This window comes from Lissotriton vulgaris, chromosome 10, assembly GCF_964263255.1.
Source record: "Lissotriton vulgaris chromosome 10, aLisVul1.2, whole genome shotgun sequence".
Lineage (NCBI taxonomy): Eukaryota > Metazoa > Chordata > Amphibia > Caudata > Salamandridae > Lissotriton > Lissotriton vulgaris.
In genome coordinates, this window is record NC_141698.1 from 67,142,971 (window position 1) to 67,167,226 (window position 24,256).

The following is a 24,256-nucleotide window of genomic DNA, read 5'->3' on the forward strand; positions in this document are numbered from 1 at the left end:
TTTGTTGGTTATACTTAGGTTGAAATATCTCAATAATTAAGAAACAAGCATTTACAATGCAACGGTCTCGCCATTCTTAAAGTTAGAGCTATTGGCATTGCTCATGACATTATTTTTATTTATGTTTTTTGTTTTTAAAACATAAATAAATGGCATTGTAATTTACAATGCCAATAGCTTAATCGCTCGCAAATGCGAGACCTATTGCATTTGCACCCACACAGAGCCATACTCACAGAGCCAGCCACACACACACATACAGAGCCACCCACACAGTCATTCACATAGAGCCAACCACACAGAGCCACCCACACACACACACACAGAGCCACCCACCCACACACAGAGCCACCCACCCACACACAGAGCCACCCACCCACACACAGAGCCACAGCCACCCACACACAGAGCCACAGCCACCCACACACCCTGTAGTTCTTAACCAAATGACTGTGGTGGACCACCACTGAATAACTAGTGGAAGCAAGGAAGACCAGCCTAAGCAGTTTTTACACTTTCAGACACAAAGCAATACCAAAAACAAAAAAAACAAAACACACACATACACAACAAGCACAAATCAAACAAATGTACAAACTGTGAAGGTACAAACTGTGAAATGTTTTATTTAATTCACAAACAAAACGTACACAAAAATGGAAATGTTCATGATTTTACTGGGATGATTGGAGCGTTTCAAAATTGGATTTTATTTCTAAAAGAGGAAGCAATATGGTAGTCTATAATATCGAACATTTTTTTCATCAAAATCAATTCTGGTTCTTGGCACATACCAGTGTTTAAACGGCGGCCACCAATCGTCCATATTAGATGCGGTTTGCTGTACTGGTACTTATACAAGTCAAAGGATTCATCTAAATGTTCAACATCCAGTTCCGGATTCCTTCACATTTATTTACACACACATACATACACACATACATACATACATACATACATACATACACACACCAATAATCCTCTGATGTTTTATTTTCTAAACAGTCTCGGATTCCCTAAGTAGAACTCGTACACAGACACCCCCCACCCAAAATCGGGCCACTGCACCCAGACTAAAGATCCAATGCTCTATTTGACATCTGTGTGTAGTTCCCAAATTAATAGGTCTGTTTCTACTCTCTAGTCAGTTTGTTGTGCAATGTAAACACGATCATCATTTTAGTGTTTGCGTATTATTAATTTTTCTTCACTTAATGAAACACAACAACAGACAAAAGGTTGTGCATTTATTTAGCACTGATGCTTTAGTACACCTTTTGTAGTGGGATTTCTTGCAATTTAGTCGTTCATTAAAGGTGAGCATTAAGATACATGCTCTGTTTTACCACACATTTGAGCACTGAACGAAAAACAACTCTTAATACCACTAACAAAAAGTAGGCAGATTGATTTTCGCGAGGCTTTGAGCACATTTATGAAATTAAAGACAGCGACTTTTGGCTTGAAAATCTGACAGATTTAATTATCTCAAACTGTCCTGCCTCTGCATACGTAGAAGCGCCAAATCACAAATGATTAAGAAACCAGAAATTGACTCAAACAACTGGCAGTTGTAGGTTTAAAACTGAACACTTTGTCTCATCAAGTCACTAGAGAGAAAGCAAGATTAAGGTGGACTTAATATCTCGATGCGACCACATCTGTTAGGAAAAATTATTTATGGGAGAACTAAGTTAACATGTTTTTACTTTATTTTGCTTCATGACAATAAAATGCCTATTATGTCAATAGAAAATGGGACTACAAGTATTACTAATGGGTATTTTTAAGTGTTGTGTTTGTGTACCCTTCATTTTGTTTAGTCTTTGTAATGTTCTATTTTGTACCACTTTTCTCTTGTAACGTGACTAGCTCTATTGTACAGCGCTCTGACACCTTCGGGTAATGTCCGCGCTTTATGAAAATGCACTAAATAAATAAAATAAAAATATATAGCCAAGCCCTGTGCAGGAACGAGTAGGCTCCGAAACAGACTGCAGCCAAAAACGGGAGAAGTCCTTTCCCCACCCCCTTGAAGCCGGCAGCGCTCCAGTCACAAAAGGGCTGAAGGGTTTCCGCACATACCACGTTGGAGTGATACAGCGCACACCGTGAGTGCACAGCCGCGTCTTACCTCGCGCGTGCTGCCTTGGGTTCACGTCCGCTTAGCATTGGCTCCCGTGCCTCTTGGGTGTCCCGCTACCACGTTTTTCTTTTGCCTTTGAACCCAGGTATCCAGCAGCCTGTATGTACCACGTTTCGCAGCACCACTGATGCCCAGCCGTTTCTCCAGCTCTCGCTCGCAGGCAGCCTGACGCAAGCGTAGCAGTGCAGTCACGTGACGCCCTAAACCCGCCCTCCATGTTTTTTCATACACATTTTTTGGGCGCCGTCTACAGCGGTGATGATCCCCAGACGATTTTAAAAGTGTTCTGGGGGTGACGTAGCGACGGTGCCGTGGTTACCCTCTGAAGTCATAGTCCGCTTCAAAAAGGGCGTCTGAGTGACAGAAAAGTACCGGCGCAGGCAGTTGGACCTGTTTATCTGCTTGTTTTGTTTGCCTGCCCTCACGGAAAGGTAGAGAAAATGTTTTAGCCAAAGAGGCGGTACCTTCGACAGGCGAAGGTGACCTCGGCAGTCTGAGTGCCTGATGTACTGTTCTCACACTACTGACAGGCCCGTCTCTGCTGACCGGTCTCTAACTGCTGGCCAGTGTGCATAATAACATTTCACAAGGCACTGCTGATGAGGAAATCAAGAATGCCGGGCGCGAAAGCAGTGGGAGTGCACGTCGCCGTGAGCGTGCACATCGGATCGCCGGAGAAGACACGCCGACCTCCGAGGCTGCTTGCTGCCTACACTGACCCACTGCAGAGGGAGAGGGACACGCAGAAAGAGCCAGGTGAGTGGGCAGGGGCAGAGGGTGTGTGTGCGTGTGTGTGCTTCCGTGTGGCTGTGTGCGTGCGTGATTGTGATGTGCACGGCTGGGAGGGGGGGGGGGGGCTGGCTGGCTGGGCATGCGCGTCCACGATGTGCAATCGGCGCTCGTGCACCAGTCTAGCTCCCTTGAGGAGCAACTCGATGACAATAGGTCGAGAGAGCTCGACCTAAAAATGGATAACCTCAAAAGCATCAAGGACCGTTTTATATTTTGACTGTTACATCAAATCCAGCCCTTGGTTCTAGAGTTGAATCCTAGCCATCTTTGTATAGATCTGTCTCAAACCCTTTTTTTTCTTTACCTGTTACGTATTACACTCTTAAACACCAAGAATGTAATTGGGCATGATGGGTTTAGCACCTTCCCCATCAACACAATGTAGAATGAGAAACACCCTCCTCTTCTGGGTTAATGATTTAGCTCTTTTTCAGTTATCTAGGTTTACTTTTTATCTTGCTTTCATACAAGAGCTTAGATTCCATAAATTAAGCTGAAGTATTGTTTTGTTAAGCACTACCTGCACACGAGATCATTTATTGCGACTCATGTGGTTGTTTCTGTTGTAGAAGGCACTTGATGCAGAGCATTGGAAACGGAGGCACCAAATCACTGCATGGTTCTTTGCAGTGGCCCTTGATATCCATAAACCAAACGGTCTCTTTAAAAAAAAAAAAAACATGCTGATTCTTTGCACTCTTTCTAAATACTAGATCGTGTCTGCAGGGAATGTTTTATTTGCATGCATTGAAGTGATCGCATGCCTTTGTCCTTAGTAAGCGGCAAATGACATGTCAATTGCTGGTTCATTTGTTTTTCTCTTCCTGGTGAGCACAGCAGTTGCAGCTTTCTCCAGTCACACATATGCATTTCTGATGCGCCTGACTTAAGGAGTAGGGGGAGGTTGTTACCGTAATAATTTACTGTTCATTTGTGGTTGGTAAAGGGTCAGAGAGATGGTTAGACATTGCAAATTGATGGTTTAAATTCTGGACTTCCATACCAAGATTCAGCCTAAGTCCCTTAAATTGTTTTATAGTTAACTTGGGGAGAGGATGTAGCCTTCCGGCTAGAGCGGTCGACCTCGAAGCTGGGGAACCAGGTTCGAGTATCAGCAACGGCACTCCACATCCTGTGATTCTGGGCAAATCACTTAATCTCCTTGTGCCTAACAAAAATGAATGTGTCCTCATGTAACAAAACTGGTGTTCATGTAAAGAGCTCTGATACCGGATGTCTCGGGTCTATTTTGCGCTATATAAAACTTTAAAAAAAACACAGCTGCACTCAGCAGTAGGTCACCACCACTACAACAACAACAATTAAGTCTCAAAGTAACTCCTTACCTGGCCCTGAATGATTGCCTTCAGGAGGTGCAGCACTGCATGTCTGGCCTCTGCTGGGTGCTCTGGCAGCAAAAGATCAGAGATTGCTTGCCAGATTGACTCCACAGCATGCTGCAAAGAGGTCCCAAAAGTGAATACAAAGCAAGACAACACCAAGAGTAGCCACAACCATCAAGCTGAAAACCATTTTTAAAATTGTTTGACCCCAAGCAGGCGAAGGGGCACTCCCAAGGGCAAGTTCTTTTTAATGTAGGACTGTAAATAATTGAATTTCACAGCATCATACGAACACTTAAAAATGAAAACTTTTCTGGAATTAACATCCATTGCTACTTGCAGAGAGATTTCAAACACATAATCAGAAATTTTGATAGGTCTATGATCACAAGCTTGGGTGGACGAGTTCATTTGTCAGACAGCATGACCCATGTATTACCTTTCTTTGGCACGCATCATTTCATTCTATCAACCATCGATACACCAGTAGTGTTAGAGAAAACATACATGTGCTGAAAGGACCATACACATTTATTTCATAAGAAAACCTCTGCATGAGAGTCAACAGGGCTGCTGCAGTTCTGTGAACCTTTGGTTTATGATATAGATGCATATGATTGAGAGATGGCTTTACCATTCATTTCTGGAACTTTCATAGCCTAGCAGATCTGCTGCTGGGGGCGGGAAGATACGGACCCTTCAAAATGTATTAATTTCCAATAAGCAAAGGAACAATGAGAGAAAGTTTTCTGTCAACCACAAGCAAAACAAGAAAGCTTATATATATACGTATATACAGAATTTTACGTATGATACAGCAAAGACTGAGAACCACTTTGAAGCAGCAGATTCCTTATTGGAGAAGTCCCAAACACATGATTTTGGGTATTGAACAGTACCAAACCCAGTGTCGTCCAGTTATTTTATTTTTTCCCAATAATTTATTTTTTCCAATTTTAAAAGCTGTAAGTGAACATTTGGTAGCCACCACCCTTATCCCTCCTTGCAATTCTTTTACACATTCAAGTTTAGCAGAGGCACATATTACTCTGTAACTTTTCCATGCCAGGATATGTTGGGTGGAACGTCTCCTTTGAGATTCACTCCGGCACAGACAGGGTGTTAAATACCCCCCCTTCACAGTCACAAGCCTACAACAAGCATGTCTGATGAATATATTGCATTATCTCAAGTGAGTTGGTTTGGCTCATCCACACATTGCATGAAAAAAGCAGTGTCTATTGACTTGTTATTCTAATAACTTTGATGTTCCCTTGCAGGAATTATATATCTATCAAATAATAAAAACTTATTAACTAAATCAGGAGAGCTTGTTTTATATATATATTTTTTTAATTAGACAGTGTAACCTGAAATCCCATGAGAGGGAAGAGTCAAAGCAAACAAGAAAAAATATTTATTAAAATCACAACAGAAGATAAGGTTTGGGGTGCTAGAAAAAAGGTATTCCTAAATTGCTGAACCAGCCTAGATTAGGTATTTGAATCTATGACAACTGCTAAATATTTTGAATGCTATCAGTGCAACTGATGTTATAGGACTGTTATTAAAAACATTTTTGAACATGCAGGGATACAATAAATTAAAATAGCTAACCTCTTCAAATTTTTTAGTTTTTGCCAATTCACAGACGTAGTTTATTGTTCGGATTCGGTTATGCAACACAGAGTCCATACTCAGCTCCTGCATTAAAATAAAACACATTTTTAGAGGTTCCACAACAGGATTGGTTTGAGGCATAAATTCATAGGACCCCCCCCCAAAAAAAAAACACCGGCAATGAATAATACAAATCAGTTCACAAAGTTTCTGAAAAATAAACCCACCTATATCGCTATCAAGAAGATTTGAAACAAAGATACCTGGTAAAAGAGGACACCCAAAACGTAAACCATTCTCTCCAGTCTTCTTTCAACTACCCAGCAGCAGCTATAGCAGGAAAGTCAGTAGAAGCTCACATGACTGACCAGAGCACCTAGCACAAAGCCTTAGAAAGATACAAATGATAAAACCTCACTCTTTCAAGAATGGCTCAAATGCATTGACAGAGGACACGGATCTGCCTTCTGTGTATGGCTGCAGTTTCTAGGATTTAAGCACAAAATTGGGTGCTTCCTTCAATGAAAGTTGCCATTTAGCACCTGCAAAGCTTGTGCCACGATATTAGAAGGTGGATCACCTGTTGTGGTGAGAAATAAGGAATAAGAAGAGACAGAGAGACTGCTGCAGGCAACATGAGCATGAACATATAACATAAATGTTTCTTTCTATAGTGGGGGTGCAACTGCATCCATTTAATGCAAGATGTGTCAAGTTGAAGCCATCCGGTATTGAGCCCCAACAAAGTTTCCCCTATTCTTCACTGCATGCTAATTTTTTATTTGGTCGTGCCCACCTGATGCACCCTGGTATTCAATTTTGTGGCAATGCCCCATCGAACGCGTGCAACATCATCCTGCAGAGGATGGAAAGATCTATGCTATAATTAGAATAGACAACCCTAAGACAGCGAGCCACACTGGAGCACTTCATGCCCAACTTGACAGTGGCCACATTTATTTGTTTAATTTGTTAATTGGTATTTCAGAAAGAAACAATACCAGTGTAAAGCTCACAGGGATTGAACGGAGATAGGGAGGAGGGGGGGTGACAGTTGCATGCTTTATGTTTCAAATCACCTTCTCTTGTATTGGAGATAAGGGCGAGGAAACGCCATGAAAGCTGGGACATCAAAATTAAACAGTACTTCAGAGAGCAAAGATCGTACAGCACGCAGAACCAAGAGTGAAGACAGTGAGGTCAATCAATCGTCCGTACAGGGACCTTTGCTGGGCAGAGGAGTAGTCTCTGCAGCCTGTGAGGTCACTGCAGTGGACAAAGTTCAATTTGTTCCTCTCTGACACAGATAAAGCGTCAAAGTCTCCTGATGTCTTTCAGGTGGGATCATATCAGCATAAATTGCCAGTAGTTGGAGAGCTGCTCCTGGCAGTATGCAGCCTCCCATAACCAGTCGGTCTTTAGGCGCTCGCCTCTGCCCCAGGGAAAGGTCACTCACCTTTTAGCCAGAGGCAGTAGTAGTGCAGTGAGGCGTCGAATTCAGAGAGGTACATCTTTTAGGTAGCTCAGGAGGGATACAAGTGGGGTCCGCAGCGGTAAACAGCCAGTTCTCTGTATATATTAGTCCAGTAGCCAGTTACATTTGAGCAGTCCCAATCAAGGTGGAAGGCTGTAGCCACTGGGGCAGCGCACCACAAGCAGCGCGCGTCCTCAACCAGGCCCATGCGGCGCAACTGAACAAGTGTGCGATGTGATGTAGTCTATGTAGGAGCTTAAAATGGATAATTCGAATTCGGTCATTGAGTGACAGGGCAGCGGATTGACAACCACAATAAGTCAATTACATCTCGGAGATGGGGAAGCTGTGTCGAGTCCCCAGACTGCACAGGCTGAAGAGATGCACACCAGCGCCATCTCCAGCATTATAGTGTATAAGCGGGTGACCAACTTGCAGGGAGAGGGTTTGTTAACAGGTGGCCCAAAGAATTCAGCGTGAGGGGTTCAGCATGTGGCGCAAAGATGGTGGCAAAGAAGATTGCTTCAATGCCAGGATGGGATCAAAAACTGACAGTCTGGGTAGAGCTCTCCAAAAGTGAGAAGGTTTGTCAGCGGGCCCACTGGCTAGTTCCATCAATCAGCGGGGGAAGCATGGGGTTTCTAGTGAGTGGTATAGTAGGAGCATAAAGGCAGGAAAGCAGTGTGTGCCGACACAAGCTATCCCATGCCCACCAAACATAGGCGAACGTGTCTATCTCTGCAAGGCCTTCCCTAGTGGTGGCATATGAATAATAAAAAGGAAGGTTTTGACCTGGCAAAAGTGTTTATTTTGCCATGTTTTACTGGCAGTTTTAATACTGCCAGACTAGGCTGCAGTGGTAGGCCTAAAGTCATGTTTTCACCCATGTCACTGTAGCGGTGGCACAATGAAGTGCTGAAATCCACTATTAACAGTTAACTTACAGGCCCGAGTACCTCTTGTACCATATAAATAAATCGTAAATCATACGTTCTTATATAGCGCCTTTCACCGTAAGGTCTCAAGGCGCTTGCTTTGGGAACCCGTCCTGGCCTTTCCCTGCGAGATTACCCCTACTGGGCATCCCCAAGGTGAAGACCAGGCATCCCATCGCGGTGGGGCCGTAGTGGAGATTAAGCAAGCTATTGCCCAGAGTTGCAGAGTGTGAACCCACGATTCGAGTAGGCGCCGAGGCGAGAATTATCGAGTCCGTGGACATTTTGAGCTCAAGGCCCTGCCGCGTCGGGGATTGAACCCTGGTCCCGGGTCCGACCTCTGCATCATGGACTGCCTCTTCTAACCGGTGAGCCACACTTCTCATATACTAGGGAACGTGAACAAAGCCAATAAATTATTTGCTAATTGTACACATTGTGTGGGTCGGAGCACATGCCTACGGGGGACTGGACAGCAAGGTCCAGTCAACTTTAGAAAAGTCAGCAGCATCAGTCCAAAAACTTGAGGGTGACCATACAAACAGAGGTCCTTTCCTGCAAATTAGGTTCCAGAGAATTAATAAAGGGAAAGCAGTACGGTTCTTCAAACCAAGAGTGATAACCTGTGTCACAAGGATAGGCATTACAAGAGAGACTGGCAGGCAAAAGACCTTGTTCCAACTGCACTTACCATAGCTAGTGTATTGATTGTGGGTGAAGGGAACTAAGAAGGCCATGGTGCACTTAATCTAGTTGGTATGGACATTTGGTAGAAGCAGTCAGGTTTGTGCAGGTGGCCAATATCAATAGGAGGAAAGTTCCTGCTCAGAGATATAGGAGCTCATAGAACTATAGGTGAGAGGAAGCTACTCAAACCCGAGCAGATTCTCCCAAGTGTCAAAGGTACAAGCATAGTAGCCATTGAAGAGGAATGGAGTATCCGATTGCCCACACTGTAGTTGAATTCAATGGCTAGTTTCCCATGGTTGATGAAGGGGTGAGAGAAGAATTTTGCTAGATGTCTCCTGGGTAATGCTTTAATTGCCCCTGGCTTAGAACCAGTACCAGAAGCCTATTTCGCATGGACCACATAAGCTGTGTTGACCAGAGCACAGGTTGCATATCCATCTCAGGATAAGACTCAGAGAAGGCACTGGTCATGGCATCCACACCCCCTGCAGCAGACGGAGGAGAGAGTGAGAAACATGAAGCAAACAAGTTTGGATTACTGCCAGAGCTGATGGGGTGAGCGGTTGGAGGACGTACCTTCCCTGGAGTATTTCCGCATAGCACAAGTTGATTGGATTATGCATGCAGAACTTTGGAAGGAAGCCTAGGAGCAGGTCAGCAAAAAAGAGTGGTGGAAAGACTATGCTCGAAGAAAGGATAGCAAACTATACAGTGAGCCAGTGAATTCTGAGCTGGATACTAGCAAGAGGCTTGTGGTTCCAATAGTGCATAGCAGTGTTAAGCAATTCACAGAAGTCCCTTCCTGGGTACCTAGATGTTGGTCAGGATACAGGGCGCGAAACGGTGCATCAAGGCAACCAAGTGTCAGGTGGGACATCCACTGTAATCTACTTTGGGGATCAGATAGAGTAGAGAAATACTTACCCATTGGATGTGAAGATCCAGTCTATGCTAGAGTGGAAAGTACCCACTATCCAGACAGAAGTTAGAGACTTTTCATGACTTACTGACTACTATATGAACTTTGTAGCTGTTTATAGGACCATATTAACCCATTTGACATCCAAAAAGCAGCACAAGAAGGTAGATGATCTGCACTGGGAATCTTTTGAGTAACTGAAGATAACTATGGGTCTATAGTTGCATCCTTGACATCCCGGACATCAAAGAAGCGTAAAAAAGGTTATATGAACTGCAGAGTTTCAGGCCTTTTAGGCCATTTAGGCAGCACTAAGCAACACACTGTACTCAAGACCTCTGACTACAGTCAGTCTTTCATTGCAAAGATGGAAGCTTCTGGCTGATTTGGAGGAATACTGTGTCAGCTTGATGGCGACAAGGGGAGAGCATCTGATAGCCTTTATTAAACATGAGTTACTATCCAGAAAACAAAACTGGGTAGAAATTGAGAACTGATTTGCCATAGTCCCCCAGAAGGTTGTGAGCGTATCCGTTTGGTACTCAGTCTGTGGTGCAAGCAGATCACAAACCACTCAAGTGATTAGTGGCAATGAAGGTTGGTGTATTACAACCCCTGAGTAAACTGTTTATGAACAGGTCAGAATTATGAGTTGGACGATATTTAATGTATCCAATATTTATTGGATGTGTTAAATTTTGCAACCATTGTTAAATGGATGGTCAAACCGGTCTAAATTAAATAGGTTAAATGTTTACACAGGATTTACTGTACACTGCAGATTTTGGAGTGTTACACGCCAAAATCTGCATGCTACTCCCCAGAAACTTGTAATGAGTGGTATTTAGCTCACCCAATAAATAACGTGCCCCGTGGTATTACAATTTATCAGGTGTGATAAATAGCACCAATACTCTTAAATCAGGCCTACATTTGCTGAGATGTCTACTGGACTGAAAGGCAATATTAGTACAGCTTAAGGATGGAATGAATCACAGGAATGCATATGTACTTTTCCCCAGGTTTTTCAATTCAGCAGGGTTGTGACCCACTGTTGGGGATGTCTGGAGATCAGAGGAAGGCATATATCCTTTTTACGTGAAAACCTACTGTACGTTAGATTTGTGTGGTGTTGTGCTTGCGGTGCATTCTCTGATTGCTATAGTATCGGATGATGCACCACATCCACACTCAGGTGCATTCTCTGGTTGCTATAGTATCGGTTGATGCACCACATCCACAGAATGTAGGGAAAACATCTGTTAGTGTACGGTACCTGACTGGATAAGGACGTACCTGCTTGCTTCCCAATGAACTCCTCGCTTTGATACAAATACCAGATTCCTCGTTCTTTACAATTTGAATGACGAGTTAGCCGGCGTATTTATTTTTTTAATCAATCCATTAAAGTATGCAGCAAAAAGAGACGCTGTGCCCTAAATCAGAGAAATCAACCCCTAAAGCAGAGAATCTATCTCTTTAAAACACAAATGATATTTCTTTGTGGACACTGCCATCCTTCAGCAAGCCATTCTTGTCCTTGGAAGTATGCCCTCCATCCAGTACAACTTCATGAAGAGGGTAGTAAAGCTTTCTCAAGAGCTATACACAACACCGCCTCAATTTCACTCAAGTCAATATTAAGATTGTCACTGTTTCCTAAAGGGTGCATGGAGGGGCCCATTGGGAACTATCACTAGTATCTTCAAATGGGTGAGGAAACAACTTAAAGGGTTAAATAGGTTGATAATTGACATTTATCAAAATGCATAAACGAGAAGCGTAAGAGATACAGTGGTCTGGTAGTGAGTAATTTAGAGAACTGTGTAGAAATCTGAAAGCAGGAGAAAGTTTAACGCAATTCATATGTAGAGGTTAAAAACTGAACCATTAATATTCACTAAACTGGGAAAGTAGCTTAAGAGTAGCAACAAACCGAGGCAGTAAACAGCAGCATGCTCAATGTGCAATGATAGAGAAACAAAATACTATAATAATGTACAGCACATGGAGCAAAAGCCCAGCTTCAGTCTGCGGCGACATGAAGCGGCACATGAAGAAACTGGAGACACTATCAGAGGATAAACAAAACCCAAGACAGTATAAACAAAGATACAAGTCTTTATGAAAACACATCAAAAACATTTTTAAAGCAATGCCAAAACCAGAAATAAAACTATGATAACGATAAACATTTTCAGAAAGATGAAAGACAAGTTAGCATTTTCATTGTACAGATAAACAACGTAACATCGGGGAATACTTATCAGTAAAATGTAAAGGTGAAACATACCATAACGTGGATGCCAGTGCAGAAAAGAGTAAAGGTTTCTAATTGCACTCAGAAGCATGAAGCATGGAATCTGCCAGAGTTACACAGGCTCAGTCTTAAGGCATTTACTTTGTGACCTCACTAGGTTTGTGAGGTCATGATTCCATCGTTGCTTTCAGTGGTAATAAAGATTAGTCGTCATCATGTAAACTTCACAGAATTGGCAAAAAATCTATCATCTGGCCCTGAAGCAAACAGTTCTGCCATTTCCCAAGGGCAACGGAAATAAAAAGAATAAAAATAATTCACAGGTTAAAGGGCTGATTATCCAGCTTCCATCCCGGAAGCATACCTCGGCCTGGAGGTACCACAGTAAATGGGGTCTTGCTTGTTCTTTAATGGCTTAAAGTTTCAGGTCCCTTTCCCTAAAATATCCCAAGGTCAGGAAATGTAGAAATTTAGCTCACCTTTCACCATAAAGGTTTTGAGATCTACCCTTCTATGTCAGAACCATGCCTAGACCACATGTCTAACAGAGGAGGTCTAACTCCATGTTCAGCATATAAATGTTTAAGATCCAATGGCTTTCCCAAAGAAGTATTCCAATCCTAAGCAGGTCATATGTCAAGAAAGGCTAGCTAAATATGTTTACAGAGGGTCACATTTCATCTTATACCCCTTGCTTCCAACATATAACTAGCTCACTCTTCTACAGATAAAGGTACCAGACCATTTCTCTAACCCATCAAACAACCCTAATCCAGAAAGGCGAGCAGCCTTTGACTTCCTTCTTAATCACTGAAGCATCAATGGTCCAGCAAGACCAGCAAACTAGGACAACTAGCTCAAGTCTCACTAGATAAGGGGTATCTAGCTCCCAAAGCCTATATTTAAAGAATAAGGAAACTCACAAGCTTTAATACATACAACTTTAGCTTCCATCGCAATAGCACCCAATGCTACCCACAGCATACTTTAACAATAAATGACATTTTTGAACCACTAATGAGCAAGACCTTACCTTCAATATTTCTGCTGTGATTATGAACTCTGCCCGCTTGCCCTCTGATATCCTGGATTTGGAACTTGATGGACCTAGACCTAAAAAGTGTTTGAACTTTTCCCGCAGGCCTGTGTCCTTGCCCGGCATCTTCGCCATGGTAGAGATAGGATGACGTGCTTCCACAAACACAGGTCAGTGATCAGCATTTGAAAGAGGCTCCTACAAATGCAAATAAGATAAAAGCCAGTACACATAAAAGCATTTCTGACAGAAAGACAATATAGTATCTCTAAAGTACAACTAACATCCTATGGTTTCTTGGCACTAACAGAACATGTATAGGGAAATCGAGTGGTGGCGAAAGGCATAAACACTGGCTAAATACAAATAATCAAGTTCTTCCTGAACTGCTCAATCGAGGAACAGCCACAGAAAAAGCCCTCCCTCCGGTTCTTGTTTATTTTACCCTGGGAACATGTAGCAGAAGGAGATTGCAAAATCTTAATCTTCTCCCTCCTCTTTCTTTGGGAACAAGCCCTAAAGGAATCTTGACCCTTTCCATAGAATGCCTTATGGCATTAACATAAGACTTGGAATTGTAGTCTCTTATTCTTCGAAAGCCAGTGGAGACATCTGACTTTCAGAAATTGAATCCGGTTTGCTAAAGATTGTTCTTACCGCAGCATTTTTTTTAAAAATAAATTACGGTTGCGGATAGCCTTTTTCTTAAAGATGGTTGGGCAAAGAGCAAAGCTTTTCCTTAATTGAAAAAGCATGTAGAGACTACTGAGTTTATCTGAGGTAGAGTTAGTCCGGAATAAATCCCAAACATTTAACTTTGTTAGGCGCACAGGAGGACTGCTCAACCTAGAAGGCTAAAACAAGTCAGACCTCTGTGTTAGGCCGTCCTGTTGAGTTATCACTCAAACCTACCCTCATGAAAGAAATTGAGGTAAATTGGGTCAACATACATTTATTGGTCTAGGTTACTTAATATTCAAAGGAGACATAGCTAAAAAAAGGGATGGCACGTAATCCCCACACCCTCCCATGTAACAAGAATTGACAAAATCGGTATTTACCACTGCTGCACCCTTGAGAGGGTAGTTTACAAAGCCAGAAGATGCCCCTTAAAGCATGACAGGGTATGGGGGACGTGGACGGCTGCAACGTGCCTTGTGTGACTGACAGTCAAACTATCTCAACAACATGCTCATCTTCTCTTCATCATTTGGACGCCAAAACATGAAGGTAAAACTTGACAAGCATGAATTTGAAAAGGAGTCCTTGGAATATTTTAAACTTTTTGGTGAGTTGCCTATGGATTACTGCAAGTAAACTGTTGTTACTAACTGGGCAACATCCACAACCATTAAATAATAGTATTGTTCAATAGACAATTGGGATTAATCCTTGGATACATCTTTCTTGTCAAATAGACACGTTCAAAAGATTTTTGATAGAAAAGATTAATAGAGGACTTGATAAATTAAAGTGAACTCTCCTCAGATCTGTTCCACGTAGAAGCTCATTATTCAGACTGTAGATTAAGGTAGAGCGGTTGTCACCATTCTATCATAAATACAGGGTTATGAACTTCATCCAAACCATTCACTTGTCCCTTCCAATTCTCTTTCTGGCTGTGAAAGTATTCAAGAAGACAATAGGAAAGTCTTGCAATGAAGTCTGTTTTTTGCAGTGGAGATGCCGCTTTATGGGAGTTTGCTTTCAATTTGAAATCAGGACTGATCACTCAAACTTGCAAGTAACTATCAGTGTTATGGCAGTCGTTAGGCACATCACATTTATTTTTCTAATACTAATTTTGTCGTCACTACATTCCTGAATCAAGCAACATCTTGGCAGTTCGTTCTTTTTTAATGATACTGTTATATCCTGTGTTTCCTTATCCTATGTTTTCTTAGTTGTTCTATGTGTTCTCCATTAGACTGCTTGTCCTAGTGCTTAGGTTGCTAGGTAATTATAGAATGTTAAGCTTGTAATCTTCAGTTGAAGACTGAAGCTTGATGGAAGAACACCGACAGATCTGGTGCTGTACTTGTCTTACAAGATTAAACTTAATCTACAAGTTTACTCCTCTCTACTGTGTTTCTTGGTATTCACCTGTTACAACGCATTTTTTACAACGCACTACCACTACAACGCAGGCATTACAACGCATACCATTACAACGCATAGCGCTGGGGGGCGCTCTAGGATAAGAGGTAAGTTTAATTTACTATCCAACACCTTCCCTAGGGTCCACGGGGACTGGAGTTAGAATAGTAAATTATACTTACCACTATCCAGCACCCCAAAGCGCTATGCGTTGTAGTGGTATGCGTTGTGAATACCGCGTTGTAATGGTATGCGGAGTAAAAGTATGCGTTGTAACGTCATACATCCGTGTTTCTTGGATGCAACAGATACCCTGAGGAATTAAGTCAAATATGCAAACAATGTACTTATGTATATCTTAGGAAGCATAAATACGTAGAGGTAAAGAGGCTTCTGTCTCTTCATTTATATTCCACCAGGTTCTCAAAAGAAGAATGAAACTGCTAGCTGTCATAGCCTAAAGCAGGAACTAGGTTTTTAAGCAGTTTTTGCAACGTTTCGTGAATACTGACTGGACCAACAGGAAAAAACTGCCTCAAACAATCAACTCTGCATAAAATTACACTCAATATTGTGTCACTGAAGTCTTCTATTTTCTCTGTCAACTAAGCTGCTGCACCAGTGATCTACCTGGTGTAAATTCTCTTCCCTGTTGATTCCCTAATTTTTCACCAATTGTGGGTTCTTCATGGGCTGGTAACTTATTCAAAAATGTGTTGTCAGTAATTATTGATGCAATGTGTTGTCAGTGAAGACTGAATACTAATTGCTTTACTCCAGAGTATGAAGCTCAAAGGACATCAAGCAGAGTGAGAGAGACCTATCTTGTCTGTACTTCTGTGGAATATATTATTTAAATGTTCAGGGTACTGTTTTGGTTTGCATGATATACGACAAAAGTACCCAGGTAAAGGTTTGGAGTAAGCTATTGTGCAGAAACAAAGCAGACTCTTCGTTACTGAACCCCAAAAATAATAATGAATGGATACAACACCTGGAAGACATCCCAAAACTCTGGCATTGCGGCCAGTGACAATTTTATGTATCTACACAGAAGGACACACCAACTGTTATCAACACTGTAATAATAATAATAATAATAATAATAATAAATAGCTTATTGCATATTAATAAAAAACTTTTTCAATTACACATATATACATATAATAACAAGTTAAAATCAAAGTCATCAAGTGGGCACAATTAAATATAAAGTGACAGTGCTATTGTACTGTGTTAACAGTAACAGAAATTGTTGTATTAAATACTGGTAAAATCATATCATACAGCAGGGCTAGAAAAATCATAAAACTGTTACTAGACCTGCAGGTCGAGTAACTTGAATAATCTACGCGACACACTATCTGTCAGTGGGTCATTAAGATGTTCAAAATAAATGTTTATCGAGTCCGTGCTTGGCCCCTCTGCAAATTGCACAGACCAATGGTCATGTGTGCTTAAGTGTTTGAAGGATTTATAAGTCTGTCAGAATTCTGACAGGGAGAAAATAACAAGCATTTGCAATGCAATAGGTCTCATATTTATGCAAGTTTAAGCTACTGGCACCGTAAATGACAGTGCCTTTTATTTATGTTTTTTAAACCAAAACATAAAAAAGGCATTGTCATTTAAAATGCCAATCGCCTAAACTCGCGTAAATGCGAGACCTATTGCGTTGAAAATGCTCGTTATAAATATATTACTAAACATGAAGTGATAGTGCACCGTCATTTACAGATAGCACATTTTCCTTTGACATGGCCACAAAACATTCCCACCAACATGTAGTTTTACTGATAAAACTATATAGCGCATAACCCCTTCGATGCTCATGACGAGCTCAGCTCGTCATGAGGCACAGTTGAGCTGTGCTTATGATGAGCTGAGCTCGTCATGAATAAAGGGAACTCTGTGATTCCAGCACTGGGGGGGGAAACCGCTAGCAGCCAAGGTGATAAACAATGTTTAGAACATGAGTTTCAGCAAAAATATTTAGAATTTGCACATCATCAAGTAAAGTTTTCTGATTTGTTTTGATCCTATAAAAATCTTTTTTTTTAACCACACAATTACAAAATTGTGTCTTCATAGCTAGTGATAAATATTTGAAATGTTTGAACAGTTCACTTATTAGCTATTTCCGTGTTGTGCTAGAAAAAAAGCCTGAAATCTTACAGTCTTTCATTTCACATGCTTTGCACAGCGCAATTATCAAACAGTTCACTTTACAAAATCCTCTAACTTCAGTGACAGAATGAAAAGTAATATTAGAGGGAAAAACTGACTTTGACATCTGTCTCTGAAAGCCCAGCAAATGTGACAAGATAACAAGATTCAAAGGCATCTTTATTGCTCATTCACTTCGTGAGCAAGCAGAACACCTGGTTTCAGCTGCCAGAACAGGCGAGTAGGCCCTACAAATAGCTCGACCGGATTAAATCAGGCTCTCCATAGCGAGTGGATTTTTGAGCCCTGATAACAAACAGTTCTTTTTTTTTTAAACAGCTGCATTACAGCTTCACTCTTATGTGGCCTTTGCAAAGGAATGAAGGTTTACAAAAAAATAACAAGCCTGGAGTTCAAGATTGCATTTTGTGGGTTCATAACTGCTATAATGGTTTCTTTACATGTCCGAACATTCAGGAGATAAAACTGATGGCGAATTAACCGTCTATGTTGATCAAGCAGTACAGAACATAAACATAATATGTAGCAGAGATTCCCACTCTTTTTCAAAAGTCAGCATTTTGTCTATGGTGTTTAACGTGCCATTTCAGTAGGTATCCAATGTTGGGAACACTCGGAGGCGAAATGGCAGAAATCTGCTTTTTATTTATCTTAGGTCATTTGCTCCCAGGTGGGGCTGTTTAGGAATTCCTAGAGTATTGTAAAATGATAAAATCATCCATCCATGGGAGTGCCAAGTTAAGGTGTCCTTATCAATGGTTGTGTCCTGAGCACAGCCTCTTGTTCACCACTTTCCTGGATTCTCTCTGGCTTACTCCCAAGTTCCATACCTCAGAGTCAAAGATAATGCTGACATAGGCTGTCAACAATGCTTAATTGCAAGGCTTTAATGCAGGAAGACTACCACATCTTCCATCTGGGATTGCTTCAATGCCTGCAACTTGTCAAAAGTGTGATGACCAAGTATAATTGGAACGCTGGTAACACTAATCTTCCAATGACAATTTAGTAGAAGTCTAAAATGTGTTTGTTTCCACAGGAAAAAGAGAGCAAAATAAATGAGGGTTAGCCAACATCTATTTTTCTAGAAACTAGCTACCCCAAATATGCACTACTAAGAAATATTTCGTGTAACATTTTGCATGGACGTTGCTGCACACAAGCGCATGTCTGCGAAAGCACTTCCCTGGAAGTCACAGCTGCTGTTCTAAACTTAAATGGGCATGCCCAATAATAGATTCACACTAGTGATTGCATATCTGCTGCATCCTAAGCCTAACCGAGTTCTATTTCTAGCCATGTTGTGAAATAGTGATCCCAAAGCTTTTTCATGTGCTACACTATTATTTGTTTAACAAAGACATTAGGGGGTAAAATGCATTGCCACCTTCATCCACTGCCTTAAAAGATTTTTCTTTTATATGCCTACACAGCTTTGAATAGAAAACACATTTAAAAGTAAGCTTTCATGTTATGCAAAACACTGGTCCTCACTTCACGGTGGTTTCAAATAGGTGTGTCTGCACAGCAGTCATAGAAGCCTGAATGAAAGTGCACGAGTGAGACAGGGAAGTGGGAGGTTATAGCCAGACTGCAATGTGATGTCATTTAGATTTCTCTGACAACTTGAGTGAGTTTGAGTGTGATGAAGTAGGTTCTATGGAAAGGAGTCTGGGGATACAGAGGGGATTCCAACACAAAGGTAGTGATGAGGCTTTATTTAGAGGATCCGTTCTTAACCTGTGGTCCGGTGACAAGAGGGAGCCTGCACTGCCTACTCAAGAGGACTGGGAGTGCTTATAAAATTAAATAATATTAACCAATTAGTAAAAAGTCTATAAATAAAGAAGCAAAATGTAAACTTTTAAAATGTTTTGTAAATTTGTGAGAGCAGTATGAATTCATCAAACAGAATATCACATAGACTACATGTGGCCGCAAACGAATTTAGGAAAGTTCAAACCTACCCTTTAAAATAAAAATGTTGATTTTTTTATATCGGTTTGTGAATTCAATATTTAATCATTTGTGTATTTGTTTGATGGATGCATGTCTTCATATTTTTGTGCATTGTTTTGTGGTTACAATTATCAGAATTGCTGAGGCCAGTGCCCCCAGGTTCCAAAAATGACTCAGAGGTGGTCCCTGAATTCCAAAAATGATGCAGTAGAGGTCCCAAGATTCCAGTAATGATTAACTGGGGGTCCACATAAGTCAAAAGGTTAAGAACCACTGATTGACAAGGACCCCGGAGTTGCAGAGTGAAGGTGAATTGGAGGGTGCTACTGTGACAAATTGAGAGAACGGTTCGGGGAGGTCTGTGTCTAGCAGCGTTAAGGATTCAGAGAATGTGGTGCATGTCAATGTTCTGAAAATGTGTGACATTGCTGTGACCTCAACAAATCTAGGAGACTACGAAGCCAGTATAATGTGATCAGAGTGGAACCTTTACAGTGGGGTAGATGAGACAAAGGAGTCTCAGAAAGACAACGAAGGAGGTGTTCTATGAAAGTCTCAATGGATATTTAGAAAGGACCATATGTCAGACAGAAAATGGGTTTCAAATAAGTTGGGTTTATTCAGCCTGCCGGAGTGGAACTTCCCTGAGCCAGCTACACACTGACTGCCTCAGGTAGAACCTCACACTCCAGGAATCAGCATAAGAATCTTCAGTACAATAGTTTTTTTGTTTGTTTTATATAGGGCAGACCAGACCCGAAGGTATCAGAGTATTTTACATGAGCACCAGTTGCATTACAGATGGACTCATTCATTTTTGTTAGGCACGGGGATATTAAGTGATTTGCCCAGAATCACAGGATGTTGAGCGTCCCTGCTGAGACTCGAGCCCGGTTCCCAGCTTCGAGGTCAACCACCCTAGCAGTTATGACACCCCAACCCCCCCATTTTGATAGACGGTCATACTACGTCTGTTCCACTAGTCCCCATTTTTCAATACCACTTACCATTCATGCACAGACATGACTTTAAAAGTCCCCCTGAACTTTGAGAGACCTCTTCTGACACAACAATCCTTTATTTTGACCCAATCTCCAAATTCAATTGTGCGTGACACAGCATCCTGGAAACCAAGAGACTTACACTCCAAGTTATGTTATGTTATGTTATGTTACTGGCATTTATTATGCGCACAGCTGCTCCAGCGAAGGAGCGTCCCGGCGCCTGACAAGGAAGCCACACAACATAACTGAAAGAATGGGCGTTTAAGGAAGGAAAAAACTACGGGAACAGAAAAGTCTTGACCGCTCTGCGAAAAGAAAGCAGGTCGGCAAGAGTTGCACTCCTTCAACCAAACTGTTACCAATTCGGTTGTAGGTTTCCGATCTCTCATTACCTCAAACAAAGAAATTTGTGTCACACGATTTACGGTGGTACGATGTACCCATACTATGCCATTGACCTATTTGTGCACACTTCTGCCAATCTGAATTACCATCTGAATAGTCCCTTTCGCCATACGATTTGCCCTTTCTACAATACCATTTGCTTGAGGGTTGTACAAGGCTGTGTGTACGAAAACAGGTCTATCAGCAGATGCTCCCCGCTTTTTGCCCCCATTTGGACTACTAGATGCTGGTTTTCGACTCAGACTGTGCACTGGAGCCTGCCAACAGGCCTCAGTGCCAGTGGTCTTTCCCCAAAACGGATATGTGTGAATTGGTATCCCCAATTAGCTAGGACTTTACCCCCCATATAAGTCCTTATTATATGGTACCAGTGGTATCCAGGGAATGGTGTTAAAGGGGTTACCAGGGCCTGAAGCACTGTTTGTGCCACCATGAGTGACCCAGGTAAACTACTGACAGCAGGCCTGCCACAGCAGAAGGAATTGGAAACTGCTTGAGCTCAACTTTGCCCTCACCATGTGAGGGTAAGTCATGCACTTTTCAAGGAGGCAGGGTGCATTATATTAAAAGGTGTGGAAATGTATGTGCAAGCTTTTATATCCATATAGTGGTCTTTACCATTAAAGGACACTCTAAGTGATACACGGTTCATAGGGTAACACACAGGCTGGCACCCGGGCAAACCCATGGTTGGCAGCTCCATTACAGTACGACCTAAATATGTCATGTTTGGTATCAAACAACCTGCCTTCTCATCCTTGACCTGAATCTCGTGTTGAGGATGATGTTTCATACTTCTCGGTGGGTACCTTAGAGGTTGCCCACCTGGTTTCTCCAGCCTTCCCTGTGCTCTGGCTGCCAGCCTGGCTTGCTGTCACCAAACCAGAAATATGACCCCCTACAAGGACGTGTAAACCCTCCCAGGAGTCAGAAACAAGGGCCTGGACGGGAAGAAGGTCACACCTCCTTTCCTGGGAGGCTGGCAAGTGAAGTGGCACATTAAGGTGGTAAGCTTCAAAGACTGCACCGCCAGTGATATGCAACCAGGCTGCATTCCAAGGGGTGGGAAATTAGGTTGTCAAGAGGTGTACACAACCATAAGGATGGCCACACCTCTAGGGTGGGCTACCTGGTCTGTGTGGTTGAGGAACACTTCCACCTTTTTTTAAAGTGGTAGACTAGTAGGTTCTGGGTAGAAAAGGTGACCTATACCCTCAGATGTGGTCACTCAGGGGCTGATAAACAGCTGGGGCTAGTAGCCGACTGTCCACTAGCACCCACACCCCTAATGCCCAAAAATCTAAGATTTTAGGGCTACCCTTGACACAAGAATCTCAGTTTTGATCCAACTTGCATCAAATAGGCCAAAGAAAAGACCAGAGTCTGTGACAACAGGACTTACACAAACCAAAAGAGGGGAGCTCTGCACTTGTGGCAACACTCCTGGAACTGAATGAATGAGACTCGTCCTAGGTTAAACGCTGGTTCCCCCAGACAGAGGGACCCCAGTGAGAGCCAGAAGCAACCTCAGACTCCCTTGGATTAGTGCCACCAGTCCTCTACAACCCTCCACCTTAAAGATTCCTGCAAGTACAAGAAATAGTTCTTTCTGTAGAAATCTCACACATAAATTTGACCTCCACTCATTTCGAAAAAACATCTACCAAATCATGGCAAACCATACCTTTTTACTCATTACTGCCAATGAACCAATAAAGTCCATACAGACGCTATGCCACACTTCTCCTGGGTCTTGAATATGACTCACACCAGACTGCAGACCAACTTTGAGTCTATTCTCAATTTATTTGCACCAGGAACACTGATCTACCCATTGAGCAGTCTGTGCATCAATACCTGACCACCACATTTTTCTTTCGCTCTCCTTTTTGTAATAGATTGACCCAAATACCCCTCGTGGACAAACTGTATAATCCTCTTCCTCAAATTTTCATGGGAAACATACCCATCACCCCTCATTAATACATGCCTTGCACTTAAAGATAGTTCATCCAAGTCCTTGACAAAAGACTAGACAGAAGGAACCGCTGCACTCTCCCTGCGTCCACCTTCAACCACTATTTGTAACACCTCTTTCAATACAACTTCAGTTTAAATTTCCTATACCCACTCATCCTTGATGAAAACCTCAAGGAGACCCTTAACAACCTTTTCCAACCAAACTACAGCTCCTTCATGCTCTCTGGCCACTACAGCCTTCTCATACACAACACACCAATCCAATGGCATGCGAGAGAGACCATCCGCCTAGGCATTGTGCCAACCAGAAATATAATCAACATATTAAAATTCTTGCAAATGTGCTGCCAACCTTGCTAATGTGGCTGAGCCTTTACCCGCTCCACCAGAAGCGAGAACTTTTACCAAGGGCTATTGTTCATCACCTAATTTAAAACCCACACCACACTACTAAGTTCTGAAAAATTCAGCGCTCCAAGCTGCAGACAATGTTTCATGCCCCATAATCCGACAGTAATATTCTGTTTCAGTTAAAGAACGCAAAGCAAATACTACAGTCTTCTCAACAGTATTGTATAATTGAGACAATACTTCCCCAACTCCAACTGCACTGGCAACAACAGACAAAATAGATTGAAATGTAATGTCAAATGGGACTCAAATCCCTGCAGAACATTTATTTCTCTACCAATTCAAAACAATTCTTTTCATCACCCCACTTAAATGTCCATCAGTTTCTTAATAGTATTTCTAAGTTTTCTGTCTTTACAGCAACATTTTCTACAAATTTTGAGTAATCGACTCCAGCAAAGATCATAATTGAATTTTGCCCTGTGGTGAAGGAGATGATTTAATTGCATCAAGTAGATCTTTTTTAGGTTTCACTCCTTCACCTGTGATCATGTGTCCCGAATATTCACTCTCCTATGTCAAAAAAACAAATTTCTCTTTATGTAAAGTAAGACCTATCTATCGAGGGATTGTTTCAATGATTGACTGTGTTGCTTCACAGTCGCTCCACAGAAAAGTACATAATCTTGGATGTAAATGACATTTGATAAGCCCATAAACACAAAAGGCACCATCGACTGGCACACACTAGCTGCCGAAGATAACCCAAATGGCATTCTTGTGAACTGGAAAGTAACTTCAACAGCAACAAATGCTCTAAGATTCTTGGAAATTGTACACAAACGAATTTGATTAAAAAGCAGTCATCAAATCGAATTTTGAAAATAATTTACCACCTTTCAGCAATAACAGGTCATTGATATTGGGTAAGGGAAAGTGGTCAGAGACAATGTTTTGGTTGACACTTCTGAGATCGACACAAAATCTCAATAGACCATCAGCCTTTTGTGTAACAAAAACTGGTGATACTCAATGGGAAGCCTCAACAGGTTCAATAA

At 41.9% G+C, this 24,256-nt stretch overlaps 1 protein-coding gene across 4 annotated transcripts in view; it reads right to left on the reverse strand.

Annotated features, from left to right (window-relative positions):
- TSC2 (TSC complex subunit 2) overlaps positions 1 to 24,256 on the reverse strand; it is a 196,984-nt gene that overhangs the window by 168,174 nt on the left and 4,554 nt on the right. For all 4 annotated transcript variants that reach the window (XM_086940493.1, XM_086940494.1, XM_086940496.1 and 1 more), the window contains exons 2-4: positions 13,213 to 13,413; positions 5,899 to 5,985; positions 4,285 to 4,395 (exon numbers count right to left, since the gene is read on the reverse strand). In XM_086940493.1, coding sequence (XP_086796619.1) covers positions 4,285 to 4,395; positions 5,899 to 5,985; positions 13,213 to 13,350 — 336 coding nt within the window. In that variant the 5' untranslated portion in view covers positions 13,351 to 13,413. The remainder of the gene's footprint in view (positions 1 to 4,284; positions 4,396 to 5,898; positions 5,986 to 13,212; positions 13,414 to 24,256) is intronic.